The sequence below is a fragment of the Orcinus orca genome, chromosome 14 (assembly GCF_937001465.1).
Source record: "Orcinus orca chromosome 14, mOrcOrc1.1, whole genome shotgun sequence".
Lineage (NCBI taxonomy): Eukaryota > Metazoa > Chordata > Mammalia > Artiodactyla > Delphinidae > Orcinus > Orcinus orca.
In genome coordinates this window covers 12,617,244-12,640,698 of record NC_064572.1, presented here as the reverse complement: position 1 = coordinate 12,640,698, position 23,455 = coordinate 12,617,244, and the positions used below count along the sequence as shown (strand labels likewise).

Genomic DNA, 23,455 nt, shown 5'->3' with positions numbered 1-23,455 from the left:
AGAGTTTACTTCGAGAGGGAGACCTATGGGAACCTGAGGCCATAAACCAGAATTAAAACAAAACCCAAACCGACCATACTGAACATTTGTTCCTTCAGATGCCAAGTCACCTCATTTGTCACCTGTCATTTTCCTCGTGTGTTTAATGAGGAACCTCAACTGCTTCACACAATACAACTAAATAAAACTCAGCTGGAGGAATGCTTTTCTGTTTTTCAGATCCCCTGCCATAGCTAAAGTGAAATCAGTTATTTTAATTTGCTAAAATAAAAAAGTTCCCTCCTCGGTCACAGTTAGATGGTTAAATACTATCTGCAGCAACGAAAGAAAATTTTGGATACGTTGCGTATTAATTTGGGGGGATGTTTTTAACGTTTATAAATGTGTTGTCTGTTTGCTTCCAAAGCCCACCGCCCCAGGGATGGTGTACCTTAGCTGCTTTTGTTTTAGGCTTGGCTTTTATATTTCTCTCACCCGGGGAGCAGCTTCCACAATCTACAGTGAACCTTTCTTCTCAAAGAGCAAAAATCTCATTAGCTCTTTCTGTGCCAGATATCAGACTGAAAATGCCGATAGGTTGCATTTGGCAGGAAGCTCAGATGTGACAGATTGCTCGGCTACATTTTTTGACCTTCTGTGCACGCCCCGTCGTAGTTTTGTGGTTTAAATATTTTTTTGGAGTCTTGCTACTTTTGACATAGTTTTCTAGCTCCAAGTTTGGTGGAAAAAATTTGGTTTCCTCCCCCCTGGCTTTCCTGCTTGTTTCTGTAATTGTTTGCGGGAGGCATTTTTTGGTATTAGTCCTCTAACTTCACAGCATCCCCCAGTGTAATGACATAGTTTATTTGCAGAAATACTCTGTGTCGAGTCTGCCTTGGCTTGTCAATGAACCTGTTTATTTTATTTTATTTATTTTATATTTTATTTATTTTATTTTATTTTATTTTATTTTATTTTATTTTTGGGGGCCACACCGCACGTCATGCAGGGTCCTAGTTCCCCGGCCAGGGATGGAACCCATGCCCGCTGCAGTGGGAGTGTGGAGTCTTAACTTCTGGACCGCTAGGGAAGTCCCTCAGTGACCCTGTTTAGCAGCTAAGGCATACTGAACACAGCAGAAAGTCTTCAGAACACTGGTGACCATGCTCAGATGAGGGCTCGTTTGTCTCAGGTTATTCTACAAACTTTACTGAGAACTTACTGTGCACAGAAACCTCTGCTAAGACGGAGCCAGGGAGTTAGGTGGGAAAGTCTCGTCTCTAGACATTTATAATCTAGGAAGAGAAACACAATATGTACAATCAGTAAGTGATAGAATTTCTACATCAAACCTGAACAGTCCAAGGTGACTTATTTACCTCTTCCTTCAGTTTTTTTTTTTAAGATGTAAGTAACACAGTCACTTAAAGTGTACCATTTGGTTCTTTTTAGTATATTAACTAAGTGCTGCAACTACTACCTCTAATTTTAGAGCGTTTTCATCGCTCCAGAAGGAAACCCTGGATCTCTTAGCAGTCACCCTCAGTTTATCCTCATCCCCAGTCTCTGTCAACAACTAATCTACTGTCTGTCAACACGGGTTTTCCTGTTCTGGATATTTCATATAAATGGAATCTTGCAACATGGGACCTTTGTGTTTGGCTTCTTTCACTTAGCATGATGTTTTCAAGGTGCACCCATGTTTTAGCGTGTATCGGGTACCTCATTCCTTTTTTCTAGCGAAATAATATCCATTTCATGGATATACCACATTCTGTTTATCCATTCATCAATTGATGGACATTTGGGTGCTTTCCCTTTTCGGCTATCGTGAATAATGCTGCTAGGAACGTCCGTGTGCAAGTTTTTGGGTGGACGTATGTTTTCTGTTCTCTTGGTATATACCTAGGAGTTGGAATTGCTGGGTCATGTGGTAACCTTCAATTTTCTTATTCAAATACAAGAACAACTTAATTTCTTGAGAGCTTATCTTTTCCTGATTAAACAATAATAAATATATGCAAGTTATAAATATTTGAACATTATAGAGATGTATAGTATAGAAAATGAAAGTTCACCATATGGCCCTGAGTTAGCCACTGGTAGCAGTTTTGTGTACACCTCTTCAGATATTTGCCCCTAAGTGTATGCTAACTTTTATCATTAATGTGATTTTCAGAAATGGTGTCCTATACATATACTATTTAGCAATTTATGAAGAAAGCTTTTAAACATGCCATAGTAAGTTTCCCATCTTTCCCAGTTGGCTAAATGGAACAACAAACACCCCAGCCCACAAGCTGATTCTGGGTCAGAGGGCGTATTTGTGTGGCCTTCGATATCCGCTGTGGCCACTTCTGTCTGGCTTGGCTTGAGTGAAGGTCCAGGACTCAGACTGGCAGTCCTCTGTTTGCGCCGGAGATGCTCTTTAAGATGTGTTACAGATCAGGCAACCAAATGTCCCATCCAGTTTAGCCCTGCTGTCCCAGTGAAATGACTAATTCTGTCCCCGATACTCTCAAAAGTGAGACATTTATGTCACCTAGTTCTAGACCACCCATGATACTGTTCTATGAGATCGTTTTATTTGCCTCAGACCTTCCTCCATCAAACAATGGGTCTCACTTTTCTGCTGTCCATTATCCATCAGCGTGGAAGAGAGGAAGAAATTGGAATTTGTAAGGCTCATAGACACAGCCATAGGAACTGCCTTTTTTGAACAGCTGCTTTCACTTACCCCAAAGCCCTTTACCCCAGCACTGTTTGGCTCTTTGCTTTTATAGGTACAGATCCTACCAGACATACTATTCTATTCTGAAGGGCTGGCTGCTTTCTTTGTTTCTCACTCAGGTACCCCCCAGAGAGTTAATGGCAAGGTGAAAGGGAAGGTCTTTGTGGGGAACAGCCAAGTTCCCATTGTCTTTGAGAACACCGACCTCCACTCCTACGTGGTAATGAACCATGGACGCTCCTACACAGCCATCAGCACCATTCCTGAGACCATCGGGTACTCTCTGCTTCCTCTGGCCCCTATTGGAGGCATCATTGGATGGATGTTTGCCGTGGAGCAAGATGGATTCAAGAATGGCTTTAGCATCACAGGTAACTGACATCAGACCTTAAAATTAACGGGCTGGGGTGAATGCAAAGGGAACTCCATGTCTGCAAGTAACTTACCGATAAGCATTTTGTGGCTCTGGAAATAAGGTGTTGAGGTAAAATTATCAAGAAGTTTTTCAATTAATATACATTAACTAAGACTGTCTAGAATTGCATTTTGATCAGGGAGCGATTTCAGGGTGGAGATACAGATTTAGGCGGAGCAAAGGATGTTTGCTCCTATATCCTCACAACCCAACGTATGGGCTGCTTCTACTTATCCAGCCTGCCTCCAAATTCCCAACTAATCTGAAACTGACATTTGACATTTCCTCAGTATCTTCTTGGAGAAAAGGAACCTGTCATTTCTAGCTGGTAAAGTCAGCCTGATAAGCATAATCCTCACGAGTCTTAGGAAAGCTGAGTTTCCTTGGAGCTGCTTAGAGACCGTGTCCCGTCGGGGAAAGTTCAGTCTTTAGGGGACATGTGGGCAGATTGTCGGTGGGTGGGAGCGGAGGAGATGCTTCCCTGGAGCAGTGGTGGCCTCTCCCATGCTGTGCTGAGGCTGGTCCCCCTGTGCTGGAGGCCCTTTCCTGGAACTGCTTGGCTGGAGGAGTCTGCATCCTTCATCTCTGGCCGCTCCCAGGACCTGGAGCCCGCTGTTCTGGGGCACAGGTACATAGCCGCCGCCTCTGACTACCTAGACCTGCCTTCTTCAACACCCCTAGCCTCACTGTAGCTTCAGCCACGGCTTTATCGTGAAAACACTGCCGAGAGCAGGGTCTGTAGGCTTTGCACAGACACCCCTCCCAAAGTTACAGAGCATAAATACCTAACTTCCTGAAATGTGGACGTTTTAAGAAAGGAGAGGATATATATTTGAAAAGGGTATAAGATACCTTATGTATGGTCCAATGTTTTTTCTCCCTCTCCCACAGGCATGTGTACCCCGAGTATCATAACGATGTTCAGGCTCTCTTGCAAACACATGCTCTTCCCTTTGCAGACGTAGTCGAGCTTTGCGGCCAGATCCACAGATCCTAGTCCTTGGCTACACAGCATTTCATATTGGTGTTGCCTTGAATATGGGTTGACTTAAATGGATGGTCCTTTGTAACTTACATCAGCTTCAGGGAGGCTGAGGGAGTCTTTACAAATTCCCTACAACAGCAGATCTTTGTTACTACAGTGGTCCTTCTTAACTGCCCCTGTGTTATCAGCTGGAAATGTGCCTGGGACCTGGGGGCCATAAAGCAGGAGTTGTCCACCTTTTTCTGCAAAGGGCCATTCAGTAAATATTTTAAGCTTTGCCTAAATGTTTTAGGCTATTCGGGCTCTGTTACAGCTACAGTAAGTCCCCTGCATGCAAACCTTCAAGTCGCGAACTTTCAAAGATGCGAACCTGCGTTTGCATGTCCAATCACGTAAGTTAGTTCACATGTCTGGCGTACGTTGTCACGTGAGTGCATCCTCTACAAGTGGTTGTGCTTTTGTGTACTTCACTGTACAGTACTGTATAGAGTACGGTAGGACAGTATCTTCATTTCAAGCCCAGGATGTCTGGAAGCAAGCGTAAAAGCAGCGGTGATGTAGCTGGTACTACTGTACTTTGAAAGGTACGGTACTGTACTGTAAGATTAAAAATGTTTTCTTTATTTTTATTTATTTATTTATGTATTATTTGTGTGAAAAGTATTGTAAACCTATTACAGTGCAGTCCTAGATAGCGGATTGTGTTTGTTGGGTACCTAGGCTAACATTGTTGGACTTACGAACATATTGGACTTATGCATGTGCTCTCGGAACAGAACTCCTCTGTACGTAGGGGACTAACTGTCTTCAACTGTGTCGTCGTCGAGCGAAAGCACCAAAGATAATATGCAAATGAATGATCATGTCTGTGTTGGAATGAAATTCTTCATGGGCACTGAAATGTAAATTTCATGTACTTTTCACATATCATGAAATGGCTGTCAGCTCTGCTATCAGGCGTCTGCAAAGGTGGCCAAAGGGAGGAAGCTGGAAGAAGGGGGGGTATTTTTTCCTGCTTGTCGGGGGCTGCCTCCCTGCCCAGACCAAGGGGAGATCCTGAGCCAGCACCTTAGTGTGTGCTCCTAGGATGGTTTCTGGGTCTGGTGATAGTTTGTTCTGAACAAGTGGCCCATCCTGACCGGGGCTTAGCTGTTACGGTAGTCATTCCCACAGCCGACGTCCTGGAGCGCTTCATGTTGGGCAGAGGACGTTTTAACGTACTTACCTAATTTCCCCAAGACAGATTGTGTCCCTTTTTCATCATCAGGAAATGGAGGCTCCCGTGAGGTTAAGTAACTTGTTCAGGCTCACCCAACCAGTACCCAGCACAGCTGGGAGTCCGACTCCTATCCCCTGCTTTTTCCAGCACAAGCCATGAGCCCACCCATCTCAGATGCTGGTTTGCAGCTGGCAAGCAGCTTCTGTTTCTTGCGCGTGACTCAGTTGGGCCATATGGATGTCCCAGCTCTGTCCTTGGTGTCAACAGCCCCATTTCTACTAACCAAACTAAAGCATCTGCAGAGGAGGTGTGAGCCTGTCCCCACAGTGAGCCCAGGGTGGGCGTGAGGGTGGCTTCCCTGACAGCAACGTGACAGACTGACCTTGCTTTGCAGGGGGCGAATTCACCCGCCAGGCTGAGGTGACCTTTGTGGGGCACCCGGACAAGTTGTTCATTAAGCAGCAGTTCAGCGGTATTGACGAGCACGGACACCTGACCATCGACACGGAGCTGGAGGGCCGAGTGCCGCAGATCACCTTCGGCTCCTCGGTGCACATCGAGCCCTACACGGAGCTCTACCACTACTCCCACCAGGGTGAGCCGCAGCGCCGCGTCCCGGGCCAGTGCCGCGTCCTGGGCCAGCGTCACCCACAGGCTCCAGCCCTGAGCTCATGCTATCTCCTGGCCTTCGGAGAGGGAAGTGCAGGGGGTACCTTATACAAATCACCTTTTCTCTAATAGATATCATGCACACTCATTGGAGAGAATTGAGGGCAGAAAAGAAAATAAACATAACTTACAGATGTAAAACCAGGACACAATTATTATTAGATTAAGTGTATTTCCTTTCAGCCTTTTCCTTCCATATAAAAAATACCCCAACATATGTATATATACCAACACAAATAATATCCCAACATAAAATCTCACCATATTATATAATTTCAAAACAGTATAATTTTATTATAATATACATCTGTATGTACTTTTTAAGTTTCAAATTTACAGAAAAGTTGAAAATAGCAGTTTCCACATATCATTTACCCAGCCTCACCAGTTGTTAACATTTTGCTACATTTATTTATCATTCTCTCTCGCATACATACATATATATATATATGGGGTTTTTTTGGAGAGTAAGTTGTAGGCACCATGATCCTTCATTCCCTAAATAATTTACGTGTTCTTCCTAAGGACGAGAACATCCTCTCACACGGTCCCAGTACACTCATCAAAATCAGGAAATTTAACATTGATGCAATACTACTGTATACTCTACAGTCAAGTATATAGTTTCTATTTACATAATTTCAGTCATACCACATTATTGTATCTTCACTTTTCCAGTTAGCATCAAATTATGAATACTTGATAGTTTCATTCTAGGCTTTGCAAACACTTTTTAATGAATCTCTACCATTCTATTGTATGGCTCTCAATGTAAACCATTCTCTTTTCTAAAGCTTAGGTTATTTCCAATTTTTCCTTCTCATAGTGAGTTGAAATAATCACCTTCATCATAAATCTTGACCACATTTCTGATTCTTTTCTGACCGAATTCCTAGAAATAGGAGTGCCGAGTCAAACAAGGGAGACTCTTTAAAGGCCCTTATTAAATGGCCATCCAGAATGGTTGTACCAATTACCATGGCCCTGTGGCTCGCTCCGGCTCTCCTGGGGAAAACGAGTGGATGAGTAGGAGGTGCAAGGAGCCGCAGCACCCCGGTCTGCAAGTCAGGCTACGACCAGATGGTGTTTCTGGCAGCCCAGCACGTGGGAGCTGGACAGGAGGCAGCTTACACTAATCTTTTATGTATCCTCTGGCTTTGATTGTGAACTACCACAGAGCACACAGATATAAAGAGTCTTCTATACTTTTTTTAAAATAGGAAGTTGAGATTTTCATTGTATGGGTGAAAAGCGAGCTGTCTTCTAAGTGGGGAAGACTTTCCCTTCTCTATTGAGATCTGCTCACGGTTCTTTAGTAATTTATAGAAATTGGCTACTGAAACCTATGAGTGTCTCATTTTTATATATCAGAGAACCGTTTAATCTAGGGTTATTTATAGCAGCCTCTATTTATTGAATCCTAAGTGAGATAACCCTAAAAAGCAGTTAGCACTCTGCTAGTCGCGTGATGAATGCTCCGTAAACGGTGGTGTGTCTTAATAAGAGTATTAGCCTGCTTGATCCCAGAAATTTTACATACGTTATCTCATCCTCACCATAGCCCATGTCGGAAAGGAAACAGAGGGTAAAGAAGTTAGTAACTGGCCTATGATCACACGCCTTGTGAGCGAAGGGGCAAGGTGTGAGTTCAGGTGTCTCTCCCTCCAAGCCCGTGCTCTTCCCATCAGACCTTAAACTCTGGGTTGGTTCTGGGTGACTTAGGAACTTATAGAGAAGCACTTGATGAGAAAAAGCAGTAACTATTTCTAATGCAAACAACATCAATAATAGTATGGGAAATCTAGGTGGCAGAATGAGTCCCAGTGCTGAAATAAATAGTTTTATGTATCCTGTTCCATCCAATCTCTCATCTGGTAGCAGTATAGGCAGAGAATGCTGCTGATGGTTTTAGAGCCCTTGACTAAGCCTCTTGTATCCTCAAGATCTCTCCTTTGTGTCCCTGCCTTGTCTCCCTGCTTCCCTCCCGCATCCAGTGATCACATCATCCTCCACCCGGGAGTACACAGTGATGGAACCCGAGCGGGATGGCACTGCCCCTTCTCACGTCCACACTTACCAGTGGCGCCAGACCATCACCTTCCAGGAGTGCGTCCACGACGACTCCCGGCCGGCCCTGCCCAGCACCCAGCAGCTCTCAGTGGACAGCGTGTTTGTCCTGTACAACCAGGAGGAGAGGATCTTGCGCTATGCTCTGAGCAACTCTATTGGTCCTGTGAGGGGTAAGAGGTGGCAGCTCAGACTGGGCGTCGTGTGTGTCTGCCTGCACGGCTCTCTCAGTGCCTTTGACATGTTGTTTTTCGTCTCTTACTCTCAGTAAGAAGAAGAAAGTTATGCTGAAATAGCTCCCGGCAGAAATAAACGTCTTGTCATTTATGATTCTTAGAAAACCTACCTGTCTCTGTTCTGCTAACCTAAGGCCTCCTCATTATTCCATTTGGGGTAGAGAAGAATGATAATCCTTGAGTTACCTTAAAGAGTAGACCATCCAAGGGCTGCAGCTGCCTATGGCCGGGCATCTATTTTTATTTTATTTTTTATTCTTTTCCATTATGATTTATTGCAGGATATTGACTGTAGTTCCCTGTGCTATACAACAGGACCTTGTTCTTTATCCATTCTCTATATAACAGTTTGTATCTTCTAACCCCAAAGTCCCAATCCATCCCTGTCCTTCCCCCACACCCTTGGCAACCACAAGTCTGTTCTCTATGTCTGTGAGTCTATTTCTGTATCCGAGATAAGTTCACTTGTTGTTTCCATGTCCTAGATTGTTTCCATGTCTTGGCCATTGTGAATAGTGCTGCTAGGGGTGCGTGTATCTTTTTGAATTGTCTGGGTATATGCTCAGGAGTGGGATTGCTGGACCCTATGGTAGATCTATTTTTAGTTTTTTGAGGAACCTCCATACTGTTCTGCATAGTGGCTGTATCAGTTTACCTTCCCACCAACAGTGTAAGAGGGTTCCCTTTTCTCCACACCCTCTCCAGCATTTATTGTTTGTAGATATTTTGATGATGGCCATTCTGACCGGTGTGAGGTGATACCTCATTGTAGTTTTGATTTGCATTTCTCTAATAATTAGCGATGTTGAGCATCTTGTCATGTGCCTATGGATGGCCAGGTGTTTAAAACACTCTGATACTCACTGTGTGCTCAGGGCCTGGGGAAATCCTAATCAAATCTGCTGAAAGTCAGGCACGGAGCCTACAACGAGCTTTCTGCCCGGGGACGGCACATTGCGAGAGGCGGGGTCTAGTCTCGGGGTGCTTCTGGCTGCGTGGAAGGAGCTGCAGCTAGTGGGACAGCCCAGTGTCAGGTCTCACATCATCCAAATCTTTAAGCCCTAGGGGTTCTGTATATTTGGGGTCTAGGTGTGAAGGTCTTTCTCTTTTTCAGTTATTTTTGATTCTCCCTCTGTACCCAGGTCACTTCTCCAGCTAGTCGAGTTTGTCCTCAGCCCCATAAAGCAGAAGGAGGGCAGGTGTCTGTCTTCTTCCTTTGACAGCTGTAGCTCCAGGCATCAGGGGTTGGCGTATGTTTTTCTTAAAAGGCCAGACAGTATCAATAAATATTTCAGGCTTTGCCAGCCGTGCAGTCTCTCTCAGTTCTGTGACTGTAGCACAAAAGGACCGTATGCAAGTGAATGGGTGTGGCTGGTTTCCAGTAAAACTTTATTTACAAAAACAGACAAATGTCCAAAGGGATGTAGTTTGCTGATCCCGCCTCAGGTGACCCCCAGGTGACTCAGGAGTCGGCGGGTTTTCTGGTCATCAGTCCTGCCTTACTTTCTGGGGTTTCTGGAGGAATAAGAGTTTCTGAATCCTCACTGGGTTTCAATGTCTCTGCCTTCACAGACGGCTCCCCTGATGCCCTTCAGAATCCTTGCTACATCGGCACTCATGGGTGTGACAGCAATGCAGCCTGTCGCCCCGGCCCTGGGACCCAGTTCACCTGCGAGTGTTCCATCGGCTTCCGGGGAGACGGACAGACCTGCTACGGTACAGTTGTCCACTCTGACTTGGTGGTGGTGGGCAGTGGGGTGGGGGGCTGCAGAAACAGATCCTGTACAGCAGAGGGGCGAGGAAGAGGCAGCACCGGTGAGATAAACACTGATGGTCACGCTCAGTGTTCCCTCCGTGAGGTTAGGGGTCCTGGCCCTTCCTTCATCTGGTCAGATGCCCTGACTCTAAGCAGCAGAGTAGAATTTATAAGGCCACACTCCACTTCACGTCGAGGATACATGGGCTTAAAGGAGGGGAAAGTCAGCGCTGTTTATAACACACATAATATGACTACAGCTGCGACGTACCCAGGCATTGTTGTGTTAGGTGCTTCACAAACACTAACTGATTTAATTCAGCAACGCTCATGAGATAGATTCTTTCATTTCTGTCTTTCAAAAATTATTTTTAATTGTGGTAAAATGGACATAATATAAAATTGATCATTCTAACTCTTTTGAAGTGGACGGTTCAGCAGCATTAAGTACATTTACATTGTTGTGTGACCATCCCCACCATCCATCTCCACAACTCTTTTCATTTGCAAAACGGAAACTCTGTTCCCATTAAATAACAACTTCCCATCCCTCCCCTCCCCCGCCAGCCCCTGGCAACCACCATTCCATAACACTTTCTACAAATCTGATGATTCTAGGTGACTCATGTAAGTGGGATCATACAGTATTTGTCCTTGGCTGTATCTGGCTTCTTTCACTTAGCATAGTGGCCCCAGGGTTCATCCATGTTGTAGCCTGGGTCAGAATTTCCCTTCTTTTGAAGGCTGCGAAATATTCCATTGCATACACATACTCTTTTTTCTTTTTAATCCATTCATTTGTCTATAGGCACTTGGGTTGCTTCAATTCTTTTTCTGTCGTGAATTATGCTGCTATGAACATGGGGTACAAATATCTGTTTGAGACCCTGCTTTCAACTCTTTTGGGGATATACCCAGAAGTGGAATTGCTGGGTCACATCAATTCTGTGTGTGTTTTTTTCCGAAGAACCGTCATAGTGTCTTCCCCAGCAGCTGCACCATTTTATATCCATCGCCAGTGCACAAGGGCTGCAATTTCTCCGCATTCTTGCCAACACTTGTTTTGTTTTTTGGATAGCGGCCATCCTAATGGGTGGGAGGTCTATTCCTGTTTTTACAGATGAGCCGGGGACCTTAGAACGTTGGACCTTGAGTCTCTGACTCAAGTGCGTATATTATACTGTCTTCACTGTACTTATTTTATTGCTTATGATTTCACTTTAAATACTTTCACGTAGACAGATTGATATTTATGTTTGTTACTAAATTTTAATCCACCGCCAAAAGGCGGTTAGTTGACTCCTGACTCCATGAAGAGTCCATATAGCAGAGGCAACTAGGGTAAGAATGTCAGAGCTTCCTAAACCTGCCACAGGGGCTCACCAGCAAATGCAAGGAGTGCTAGAAGTAAGCTTCCCTAGTGAAATGGGGGGCGTGCACATGTCTTTTTGGCCAGAATGATGAGCAGCCCCCTTGCATGACTGGGGCATAAGAATCTGGGGAGCCCAGCAGCCTTGGAATTTGGGAACGATGCCTTGGGTCTGGAATCCGTTGAATTGAATCCATTGGATGCCTCCAATGAATGGCAGCTTTAGTGTGCTGATTTCACGTGAAGGTTAGCAGATCCTGCTGCTGGGGTATGGCTGCAGTTACTTCAGAGTGAAATTTATGTGAGGTGCTCATTGGAACGTCTGAAAGGATGGAGAGCAGGGACTGGACTTACGGGAACAGCTTGTACCACTGTTTAGCCGGCTCGCTGAGGACTTGGTCCGTGTGGTAGAATTCAATCTGAGACTCGCTTCCCTTGTAACGTACCACTGGGCAGGGGACATAGTTCCTACTCACCTCTGATCATCAGAGTTCCCCCGGTGTTTCCCCAAAGAGCCCAACAGTCTTGAATGGCTAAATTGGCTCAGGCCACTTTGAAACTGTGATACTGTGTGTGTGTGTGAGCAGAGACCTCCCAGGCCATGGTGATGGTGATGGACACCACGAAGGGATGAGGTGCCCCCATTTCTCCAGCGGAAGCCTATGCCTCCTTAGTCTTTATGTAACTGTGCTTCAGCTTCATAAGCCAACTGAATACAGTAAGTCCCCTACATACAAGCCTTCAAGTTGCGAACCTTCAAAGCTGCAAATGTGCATTTGCGTGTCCCGTCATGTAAGTTAGTTCACGTGTCTGGTGTACATTGTCACGTGCATGCATCCTCTATAAGTGGTTGTGCTTTTGTGTACTTTACTGTACAGTACTGTATAGAGTACGGGAGTACAGTATCTTTGTTTCAAGCCCAGATGTCCGGAAGCATGCGTAAAATCAGCGGTATATAGATGCTTGTGGTAGTTGGGTACCTAGCCTAAGTTTGCTGGACTTACGAACAAATTGGACTTACAAACGCACTCTCGGAATGGAACTCATTCGTATGTAGGGGAATTACTGTATTAGTAGAACGTGGAGCTACCCCAACCTGCTGCCCCATAACCTCTGGCTAATTCTGCTTTTGGTGCCTGAGCTTGTGGTGGGACTGCTTGATTCACTTTCCCAGAGCACAACCAGCCATGCTTTATGGATGGAATCTGTTGCTATCGTGGAAACCCCTCCGATGTGTTGGCCCAGGAAGACAGGCGTTTGTGCGCGCTTGCTTTTGCCCTGGCAGATTTGCACCATGGAATGTGGGTATATTCCTAGTCAGGCTACTTTCTGTTCTGGGTCACGAGAATAAGCCTCGTAGTGTTAATGCATTGAGACACCGGGCTGTTGATAGGAAATTGCATTAAGCAGATCACTTCACATATTATTTTGACCTGGAAAGTGCCTCTGGAGAGGATGAGGGTGAGCCTTTGTCATTCAGTGTGTGTAGTGTTGATATAATGATAGATGACATTCAAAGTAAGGCTGGGCTTGATTAGACACTGCAGAGTGACCCTGCGAGCTAATTTGGAGATTGCCAGTTGAATCACAAGAGCTCTGGTGCCTGACAGAATGGCTTCCCTATATTTCTCAGTTGGGAGGCTGTAAGAGAGGGTTTTGCACAGTCTCTCATTGAGTGCGCACAAGGCATTTAACAAATAAATCCTGAGACTCTTCTCCAATAAGAGCCTGGTGTTTATGAAAAGGACACACTTTAGAGAAACTTAGAGTTGTTGAAAAGTAGCCACTCTGAAAAAAAGTCGAAAAGGAAGCAGTGATTACAAGAATAATCCAGGATTTTCCTGTTGGGTTAGGGAATGATTTATGTGAAAGGAAACCTTTTCCCAGTGAAGACGTTGACCAGATCATGACTAATAAGAACAATAATCTTCAAGCAGATATTGTGATCTTTTATAAGGAACAGTTATCACTAGTTCACGGTTTCTACTAAAGAATGGATTAGGGTCCTAGCCTCCAATTACAGAAGGGAGGGTTTAAATTAGGCATTAGGAAGTATTTCCAAACTGTAAGGACCGTGAAATAATAGCAGGGAGATGGCTAGGGTTTTGCTCTGAAAGAGAAGGAGTCGCCCAGCTTGGATTTTATGTGTAGACCTTCCAAGGTTTTATGTGTAGACCTTCCAAGGTTTTATGTGTAGACCTTCCAAGATTTTATGTGTAGACATTCCAAAATGGAGGTGGGGGTAGTGCTAGGGGACCGTCCCCTCCCTCATCCCACGGGCCCCCAGGTCCCGTTTGCCGTGGTTCTCCAGGTAGGGTGTGCCGGATGAGCATCCTTCCAATCACCTAAGAAGCTTTCTTGAAACACGCAGTTTCCCTTTCCATAAACCTTCTAGGGGGTGGAATGAAGCTTGGAAAATTTCCCCTGGAAATTTCCCCTGGAAAACCCGTGTTCTGTCCCTTTGATTGAAAACTGCTGCTCTGTGCTCTCGTGCTTTGGCAGTTGAGCCTCAGCCGTGGATCCCTGCAGTTTGCACAGCGTGTCCAGACATCTGGCCTGTAGTGTCCTCTGAGAGCTGTAGTGCAGAACACAGTGAAGCAGAATGATCTTTTTCTCCCGTGTTGTTGAAGCAGCAGCTGGTGGATGGAGCTGGAAAGTCCACACTTGCTGAATATCCCTCCACCCCCATCCCAGCTCCAGCTGGTTAAGAGGCTGCCTTGGGAGGGGCTTTGTTCTGTAACCTTCCAGCTGTGCCTGGAGCCATAGTCTGGTCTGAGATCTTTTTTTTTTTTTTTAACTGCAGTATAGTTGACTTACAGTGTTGTGTTAAGTTCTGCTGTACAGCAAAGTGACTCAGTTATACACATATATATGTTCTTTTTTAATATTCTTTTTCATTATGGTTTATCGCAGGATACTGAATATAGTTCCCTGTGCTATACAGTAGGACCTTGTTGTTTATCCATTCTAAACGTAATAGTTTGCATCTACTAACCCCAGACTCCCAGTCCATCCCTCTCCCTCCCCCCTCCCCCCCCCTTGGCAACCACAAGTCTGTTCTCTATGTCTGTGAGTCTGTTTCTGTTTTGTAGATAGGTTCATTTGTGCCAAATTTTAGATTCCACATATAAGTGATATGAGATCTTGTATCTTTTTTATTATTATTTATTTATTTATTGGCTGTGTTGGTTCTTCCTTGCTGCGTGTGGGCTTTTCTCTTGTTGCAGCGAGCAGGGGCTACTCTTCGTTGCGGTGCGTGGGCTTCTCACTGCGGTGGTTTCTCTTGTTGCAGAGCACGGACTCTAGGTGCACAAGCTTCAGTAGTTGTGGTGTGTGGGCTCAGTAGTTGTGGCTCACGGGCTTTGTTGCTCCACGGCATGTGGGATCTTCCCGGACCAGGGCTCGAACCTGTGTACCCTGCATTGGCAGGCGGATTCTTTTTGTTTGTTTTTTTTTTTTTTTTTGCGGTACGCGGGCCTCTCACCGCTGTGGCCTCTCCCGTCGCGGAGCACAGGCTCCGGACGCGCAGGCTCAGCGGCCATGGCTCACAGGCGCAGCCGCTCCGCGGCATGTGGGATCCTCCCGGACCGGGGCACGAACCCGCGTCCCCTGCATTGGCAGGCGGACTCTCAACCATTGCGCCACCAGGGAAGCCCTGCAGGCGGATTCTTAACCAGTGCGCCACCAAGGAAGCCCCAAGATCTTGTATCATAAACACGTCACAGAAACTTACGTTGCAGTGTAGTTTCAAAAGCTGAATGCCATTTGGTTTGGGTTTTTTTCTGAGTATAGGTCCAACTACGGGGCTGAAGTGGCAAAAATGCCTGTCTTGTGCAATATAGTCCAAAAAGCCAGCAGGGCTTTTGCCTCACCAGTGAAGAGACCGGCTGGACTGGCCATCGGAGGTGGAGCATGAGGAAGATTCACATGATGGAATTGAGGAGGGGCAGCTGAGAGGGGGAGGGGGTTGTGTGGTCTCAGCCACTATAAAATCTTCCTCACACGCATCTGCAAGAGTTCTAAAAATGCCAGAAGTACCTGTGCACTCTGAGAGTGAGGTTGGCACAGAAGGATCTTGTGTGACTGTATTTATTTCAATCCATCAGTGGACAGGTGACCCAGGTGATGACAGAGTAGCTTGATTTCTTATCTGGGCCAACCAGCCTTCCTGTAGTGGTAGCCACAGACTGGCCCCCAGTGCCAGGGGCCACCTGAGGGCTATGTTCCTAGAATCGGAACACCCCTGTGGCTGGTAGTGTAGGATAATAATAATAGGTACATTTCTTTTTTGTTTTTAATTTCTTCTTATTTTTTGGCCACACCCCGCGGCATGCAGGAGCTTAGTTTCCCAACCAGGGATCAAACCCGTGCCCCCTGAATTGGGAGTGTGGAGTCTTAACCGCCGGCTGGCCCGGGAAGTCCCAATAGGTACATTTCTCGAGCAGGCTAGGCTTACATCCATTTTCTGTAATCTTCAGTAGAACCCCTCAAGATGAATAGTAGCGTGAGTACTCACCAATGGGGAAACTGAGGCAGAGTAGTGAGGCAACTTGCCCGGGACCACACAAGCTGGTAAGGAAAGGAGGCAGGATTTGAACCTAGCTGTGTCCAGCTCCGGAGCATACGTTCCTTTGTTCCAGTCACCCCACGCGATGGCCACAGTATTGTCCTGTGGGAGAGCATCACTCACAATCTTATGAGTTAATGGTTTTCCTGTTAGTGCATTAAGCGCAGGATAACATTCCAAGATTCACAATTAGGCTTTAAACGGTCCCACTTTGCTTTGTCGGTATCGTTGGAGAAAGGAAATATTTTTGAACAAGAGCATATTTAATTACGTTTTGTAGTTTAGGAACCTTATTCAGAGTCTGGAGACTTGTCTGCACGTCTTTCTAACACGTATTTGCCCATCTGATGTTAGTGGGCGCCAGGCTCAGCAACTAACTCCAAAAGGCAGGGCGGGTTGGGCGGGGAGCGGGGAGTACACATTTATTTAGGAGGAGGGCCTTCGGATCACTCTCAAATTATGCACAGAAAAAAAGATTTCTTTAACATCATTTTTGGAACATAAAAAGGTGTGTTTTAAAGTGGATCCGTTTGCATGCCAAAATGCTTTCTATTTTATTATGTTTAGTGGTGTTTGAAGAGGTGTTTTTTTTTTTTAAGAGTCTGCATTCAAACAAAAATTTGGGAGGAATTCCCTGACAGTCCAGTGGTTAAGACTTGGCGCTTACACTGCAGGGAGCCTGGGTTCGATCCCTGGTCGGGGAACTAAGATCCCCCAAGCTGAGCGGCGAGGCCAAAAATAAATAAATCAATAAATAAGTCTTAAAAACATTTTTTTTGCCGTAGATATTGACGAATGTTCAGAGCAGCCCTCGGTGTGTGGGAGCCACGCAATCTGCAATAACTACCCAGGAACTTTCCGATGCGAGTGTGTGGAGGGTTACCGGTTTTCAGAGGAGGGAACGTGTGTGGGTAAGTTCTGTGGGTGACTTTTCAACACGAGTAATTCACATGACGTATGTCAGCACCTGTGTGAATGGTATTGCCCCAGGTAGTTGTCCTGGCTGAGATGGAAGGTTCCCTGTACTGTTGGGGAGGACAGTTTACAAAGGTGAATCAGACTTCATACCTTCCCTCCGACTGCCTGGAGAGTCACAGGTACAAGGAATAAGCAGTGTTGCCTGTCTACACTGGTAATACCCTTCCCTTCTTATAAAATTCCTTTTAATTCTTTCCATTATTCTTTTAATAGCTATTCAAACAATTAGACATGTTTCTCCTTATAATTAGTGGCCTTGGGATTCACGTGGAGGGAACACCTTATAGGCATTTGTGTCATTACCTGCCTTCGATTGAATTCTTCCTGATTTACATCTAAAACTCCATTCGGAGCCTTTCTATTTACGGATTTCCATTTTACAAGCCCCAAGTACTAGCATAACTTCATAGCCTATCAAAGTTAGAAGTTAAGCCTAATTATGCTTTAGGTTGCTCATGATTTTGGTGATGATGGTGATGGGCCAACTCCAAAGAGCCAGATTGTTTAAATTTCCCCACTTTTTCCGACTGCTGCACTTTGACCTGTTGTTTCCAAGAATTTCAAGTTCAAAGATTCTTGGAGATTTCCAGGTCTGGAGGGCAGCATGCTAAAGGGGCCATCTGAACTGAACATTTCTTCCCAATTTAAAACAGATTCCTCTTTTACTGCCTCAGTGAACCATCTCCTTGTCCTTTCCTTGCTGTTTACTAAACCCTAGCATGCTTTCTGTTTGCTCTGTCTTGAAATTCAGATGAGGCCGCCAAGGTCCCAGGGTGAGATGGTGTCTTGAGGGCGGAGGGAACAGGCCGTTCTCATATTTTGAGTATGACCCAAACATCTGTGAACTGAGAGACAGCCAGTCCCCTTTGCACAGAGCTGAGATTTCAGCTCTGCTAAAGTTACTGCTTCTTTTTTTTTCCATAAAGAACAACAATTTCTGTGAATTTGGCCTGACTTCCTTCTCTGCTTTTTGAGACGAAGCAGATTCAAAGATCTGTTTTTTGTGGCAGCACCATTTGCATTATATTTCGGCTCAAGCTTTGGTGGTGGATCCCTTACCCCTTGGGTGGTGACGTGGACAGTCCTGGGGCAGACGTGTGTGAGGCATGTTGTGTCCTCAGTTTCTGTCTCCAGCCATTCCTGGGATCCACCCTCACGGAAGGGCTAGGGTGGGGTGCAAGACAGGTGGTGGGCAAACGTCTACTCCTAGGCATTTGATTTTGAGGAAGACAACCTCTCTGGGCCTCAGTTCCTCACCTGTAAAATGAGGTGATTAGACTGCATCATGGGCTTCCTGTGTCCCGTGGAGCCCTTGGAGATGCCCCAGGATCTGCCAGTGGGGATACAAGGACTATTTCATTTTCCTGTATATCAATTTCTGAGTAAGATTTTGTTTGAATAATGGATTCCCCCCTCTCAGAAGCAAGTGTGAAAACCACTTGAAGATCATTAAGTTCCACCAAGACCTGGCATCGAGGTTTCCTGATTCTCCCCCTGCCCGTGGCCCCCTGTGCAATTCCATCCCACTTGGCTTTTGGCCTCTTTTAATTGGCTCCTTTGAGACTCACCTCATAGAGAGATGGCTCACTGGGTGAAACCAAGTCTGCCTGAATGCATTCACACACAGAGTCCGGCTCCTCACTGGATAATTTACGGGTCAGTTTCACTCTCTTGGAATTCCTTGTTAAAGCTACGTCCTGGGTTGAAGCACAGGCTGGGACCGATGTCTGTCAGGTCAGAGCAGGGAAGCGTGAGGAAAGAATCTGGATGCTTGTCTGTGTCCTGACAACTGTGAGGGGCTGGGCGTATGGATGGCCAGAGGTGACTGTCTTTCCATGAGGATGGGTATCCATTAGGGGAGGGGCTGCTTTGTGGATTTCCATCTTTGTCATTTTCTGCAAGCCTGTGACTTTCTCTTTTCCACTGGGTGCAAACTTTTAGTTAATTGGAATGTGCAAAGTATGCTGACACAAAGGAAAAGAGCCTCAGCTGACCTGCAAATCACCTCTATGTGTAGATACAGTTGCCGCCTGTGATACGTGACCCGTACGGAGCATGGGCAGGTTGGGACCTCGAGTTGTACAGTGCACGGCACCATGCACCTGCCCGTCGGTCGGGGGAACAGGGCTGGGCTTCAGCTAAAGGCTCAGCCTGGCTCACCCAGCGTTCCTGTTCTCCCTCCCTCTCCTGTCATGTTGTTAGGAAAAATTACTGTGAATCATTCATCTCTGTGATCTTTTTCTCAGAACTTAAAGTAACTAGAGGCTGTGAAACCACTCCCCTAAAGGTTCTTTATTCCCCGCCCTTTTCTCTCCTTGTAACACGTGGCTTCTTTCCCTCGTTTTGTCCTTCCTTCTTGGCATCACCTCCCTTCTCCGCGTTGTCTCATTTCCTGGCCCCAGCCAGCCTTGCAGGTGTCTCTCGGGGACCAATGTCACTTGGGGTGGCAGCATCTCAGGGCAGTTCCTCGGCTCTGCCCATGCCAGGTCACAGTCCAGGGTTCTCTTCAGAAATGCAGGAGCTAGAAAAGTAAAACCCCAACTGAACATGTAATTGTAATTAATTTTTTAAAGTTAATTTTTATTGGAGTATAGTTGCTTTACAACGTGTTAGTTTTTGCTGTACAGCAAAGTGAATCAGCTATACGTATACATATATCCCCTCTTTTTTGGATTTCCTTCCCATTTAGGTCACCACAGAGCACTGAGTAGAATTCCCTGTGCTATACAGTAGGTTTTCACTAGTTATCTATTTTATACATAGTAGTGTGTATATGTCAATCCCAATCTCCCAATTCATCCCACCACCACCTCCACCACCCCCACCACTTTCCCCCCTTGGTGTCCATATGTTTGTGCTCTACATCTGTGTCTCACTTTCTGCCCTGCAAACCGGTTCATCTGTACCATTTTTCTAGGTTCCACATATATGCGTTAATATACGTTATTTGTTTTTCTCTTTCTGACTTCCTTCACTCTGTATGACAGTCTCTAGATCCATCCACGTCTCTACAAATGACCCAATTTTGTTCCTTTTTATGGCTGAGTAATATTCCTTTGTATATATGTGCCACATCTTCTTTATCCATTCGTCTGTCAATAGGCATTTAGGTTGCTTCCATGACCTGGCTATTGTAAGTAGTGCTGCAATGAACATTGGGGTGCATGTCTCCTTTTGAATTATGGTTTTCTCTGGGTATATGCCCAGTAGTGGGATTGCTGGGTCATGTGGGAATTCTATTTTTAGTTTTTTAAGGAACCTCCATACTGGTTTTAAATCCCATTTTGAGCCTGATTTTCTGTCCTCTCCAAAACTTTCCCCTCTCTCCCACCCTGTACCCCCTGCTAGTTGACAGGCAGGGTGAGAATTGTAGGAAATTGCCAGCCTGCGGGGTTAGGAGCCTTTGAGGGAAGCAGAGCTGGATGTGCTGGTGGCCCCTCTTGTGTAAATCAGTGAAAAGGTCTCCTTTGTGTTGTATATTTTGCTTAAAAATTTACACTGCCAAACGTAAAATTGATAGCTAGTGGGAAGCAGCCGCATAGCACAGGGAGATCAGCTCGGTGCTTTGTGTCCACCTAGAGGGGTGGGATAGGGAGGGTGGGAGGGAGATGCAAGAGGGAGAGGATATGGGGATATATGTATACACATAGCTGATTCACTTTGTTGCACAGCAGAAACTAATACAACATTGTAAAGCAATTCTACTCCAATAAAGATGTTAAAAAAAATAAAGAAAAAGACAAAAAATGCTTTGTATACTTTGAAAATGAAAAAGGTAGAACTAAATTGCTTGGAGTTGTAAAGTTCTAAAGCTTCCCTCAGAAGAAAATTGCTCTGGCGTGAAAAATGGTCTTACATAAAGGAAAACGTGATTTAAAAAATTAAATTATAGGGGCTTCCCTGCTGGCGCAGTGGTTAAGAATCCGCCTGCCAATGCAGGGGACATGGGTTAGAGCCCTGGTCCGGGAAGATCCCACATGCCACGGAGCAACTAAGCCCGTGCACCCCAACTACTAAGCCTGCGCTTTAGAGCCCGCGAGCCACAGCTATTGCAGCCCGCACACCTAGAGCCCGTGCTCCACAAGAGAAGACACCACAATGAGAAGCCCGCGCACCGCAACGAAGAGTAATCCCTGCTTACCGCAACTAGAGAAAGCCTAGGGAAGGCAACGAAGCCCCAACGCAGCCAAAAATAAATAAATTAATAAATTAAAAAAAACCTAAATTATAAACTACCTTTTTCTAGAAAGGGTTTGAGGATTATAGAAGCATAGGTGTGGGAATTCCCTGGCGGTCCAGTGGTTAGGACTCTGCACTTTCACTGCCGTGGGCCCGGGGCTCAGTTCCTGGTTGGGGAACTGAGATCCTGTAAGCCAAGCGGCTTGGCCAAAAAAAAAAAAAAAAAAAAGCAAAGGTGAAGGTGATGGCAGGGCAGGGGACATTAGGACCTACCCATGTTGCAGCAAGGTCCTCCCCTGTTACCAAGGGTGGGGCACAATGAGGCTGGAGCGAACACAATGTGTAAAATGGTCACTTATGCACTCTAATGACATGAATATTTGATGGAAGAGAAGTGAGACTCCTTTCCTGGTTGTTCTGTCTGGTTATATTTCCCCTACATTTTTTTGGTCCCAATTCTCCGAGAGTGTCCCTTTCACACTTTGTGAGCTGAAGGAGTTGGGGGAAAGAGGACCCTGGAGAGACGAAGAATGTTAGAAACGATGAAAAGTGAGAGAAGACAAGAGTGGCCCAAGGAAACAGTGTGTCCTTGGTTTGGTTCAGTGTAATCTGGGCTACTGTTGTCTGGAAAGAAATTTGGACCACTTGTAGCAATTTAAAATCCAGTAACCCTTTGGCCCACAGACTTGGTTCCATGGTCCCTGTCCCATGGGAGTTAGTTAACAGTCCAACTTCAGGAGCCTAAGCTACTGAGTCCACAGGCTGGGCCTCCATCCACCAATATGGTACTTTGCTAACCTCTCATGGGCGCAGACCTTTGAAGAGGATCCTCTTCTTTACCTGTCCCCTGACAGTGCTTGGAGCTCTCTCTGCCGAAGCACTTGAGGCAGGATGAACTGGAGTTAATCTTGGGAGGACTCATTGAGGCTACAGTTGAGGAGTCCTCCTGTATCCAGGATAATCTAAACCCTGAGGGCCTCCTTGCAGGAAGAAAGTGTTCTGTTCTGGCATAGTGAGGGCCAGGACTCTGACCTGGGCCTTAGAGCTTTAAGACCAGAAGTTAAAGTGCCTTACAAACCCCAGAGTATCTGAACCAGCTGTTGGAAATCACCCCCTAGACCTTAGTCCTTGACTTTCATCTTGAGGCAGCAGCACAAGATGGGGTATGATTTTCTAGCCTCTATGTCACATGCCTACTTCCTACAACCTCATTCTCTGAGTCTTGTCATCAGGACCCTTTAGAAAATAATAGTCCCATCTACTGGGCCTCCCCATGCTTGGCAAGCTGGAAGTCATTCCTATTCTACAGGGGAAGAAATTGTGGCTCCGAGAAGTCATATTTACCCAAAGCCATAGGGTGGCCTCATGCACCTCGTAGAAACCCAGGGCTGCCCACCCCAGAGGCCCACAGTCATTCTACCATCCCCGTCTCACTTCCCTGGGAAAGTTTATTTCACCTTCCTTGGTGGGACGTGGGTGACTTTGGCATTCGTAGTGAATATTCCACCCGCCCAGTGAGCCGAGGGCAAAGATACCGTGGAAGTCTCAGATCCTCAGCTCCAAACGCTCCACCAACAGAGGTGCCACGGGAAGCGTGTCTACCTGCAGATTCCACCTCCACATCCAGATGAAGGGAAAGTTGGGTTTCGGGGACCAGGTGTGGAGAGTGGCCTGAGACAGAGCCCTGGGGCGAAGCTGAGGTCGAGAGCCAGGCCGGTTGACCCCCTGCAGTGGCAGGCTGCGAAGACTTATCAGAGGTGGGATCCAGGTGGGAGGAAACAGGAGGAGAGCCAGGGGTACCATCCAGCGGGGAGCAGGGATGAACCTGAAGAGATGTCTGGAGGTCTGGGGTCCAGACATGGTCCACCTCAGTGGACTACACTGCTTGGAAGGGCCCTGGGACTGCTCAGGGGACTCTTCCAAACATTGCGTGTCAACCTTTTGTCTGAAGCTGTCGTGGACCAGCGCCCCATCAACTACTGTGAGACTGGCCTTCATGACTGTGACATCTCTCAGCGGGCCCAGTGCATCTATTTGGGAGGCTCCTCCTACACCTGCTCCTGTCTGCCAGGCTTCTCTGGGGATGGCAGAGCCTGCCAAGGTACGTGGTCACTCTGACTTTCCTCCCTGTGTAACCTGAAAAAATTCCCTGGGTGATACTTACCACATGCTAATTACTGACTCAACTCCAAATTCAAGAGAATTCTTCTCGGGCTTCCCTGGTGGTGCCATGGTTAAGACTCTGCCTGCCAATGCAGGGGATAAGGGTTCGATCCCTGGTCCGGGAAGATCCCACATGCCGCAG

General features: G+C 46.1%; 1 protein-coding gene and 1 long non-coding RNA gene across 3 annotated transcripts in view; both read left to right on the top strand.

Moving 5' to 3' along the window:
* Nucleotides 1-23,455, top strand: part of LOC125961122 (uncharacterized) — a 136,964-nt gene that overhangs the window by 39,318 nt on the left and 74,191 nt on the right. The gene's annotated exons all lie outside the window — the stretch shown is intronic.
* NID1 (nidogen 1) overlaps nucleotides 1-23,455 on the top strand; it is a 94,415-nt gene that overhangs the window by 31,377 nt on the left and 39,583 nt on the right. For both annotated transcript variants that reach the window (XM_033431280.2, XM_004271552.3), the window contains exons 6-11: nucleotides 2,830-3,081; nucleotides 5,724-5,924; nucleotides 7,993-8,238; nucleotides 9,874-10,017; nucleotides 16,779-16,904; nucleotides 23,102-23,251. In XM_033431280.2, the coding sequence (XP_033287171.1) occupies nucleotides 2,830-3,081; nucleotides 5,724-5,924; nucleotides 7,993-8,238; nucleotides 9,874-10,017; nucleotides 16,779-16,904; nucleotides 23,102-23,251 (1,119 nt within the window). The remainder of the gene's footprint in view (nucleotides 1-2,829; nucleotides 3,082-5,723; nucleotides 5,925-7,992; nucleotides 8,239-9,873; nucleotides 10,018-16,778; nucleotides 16,905-23,101; nucleotides 23,252-23,455) is intronic.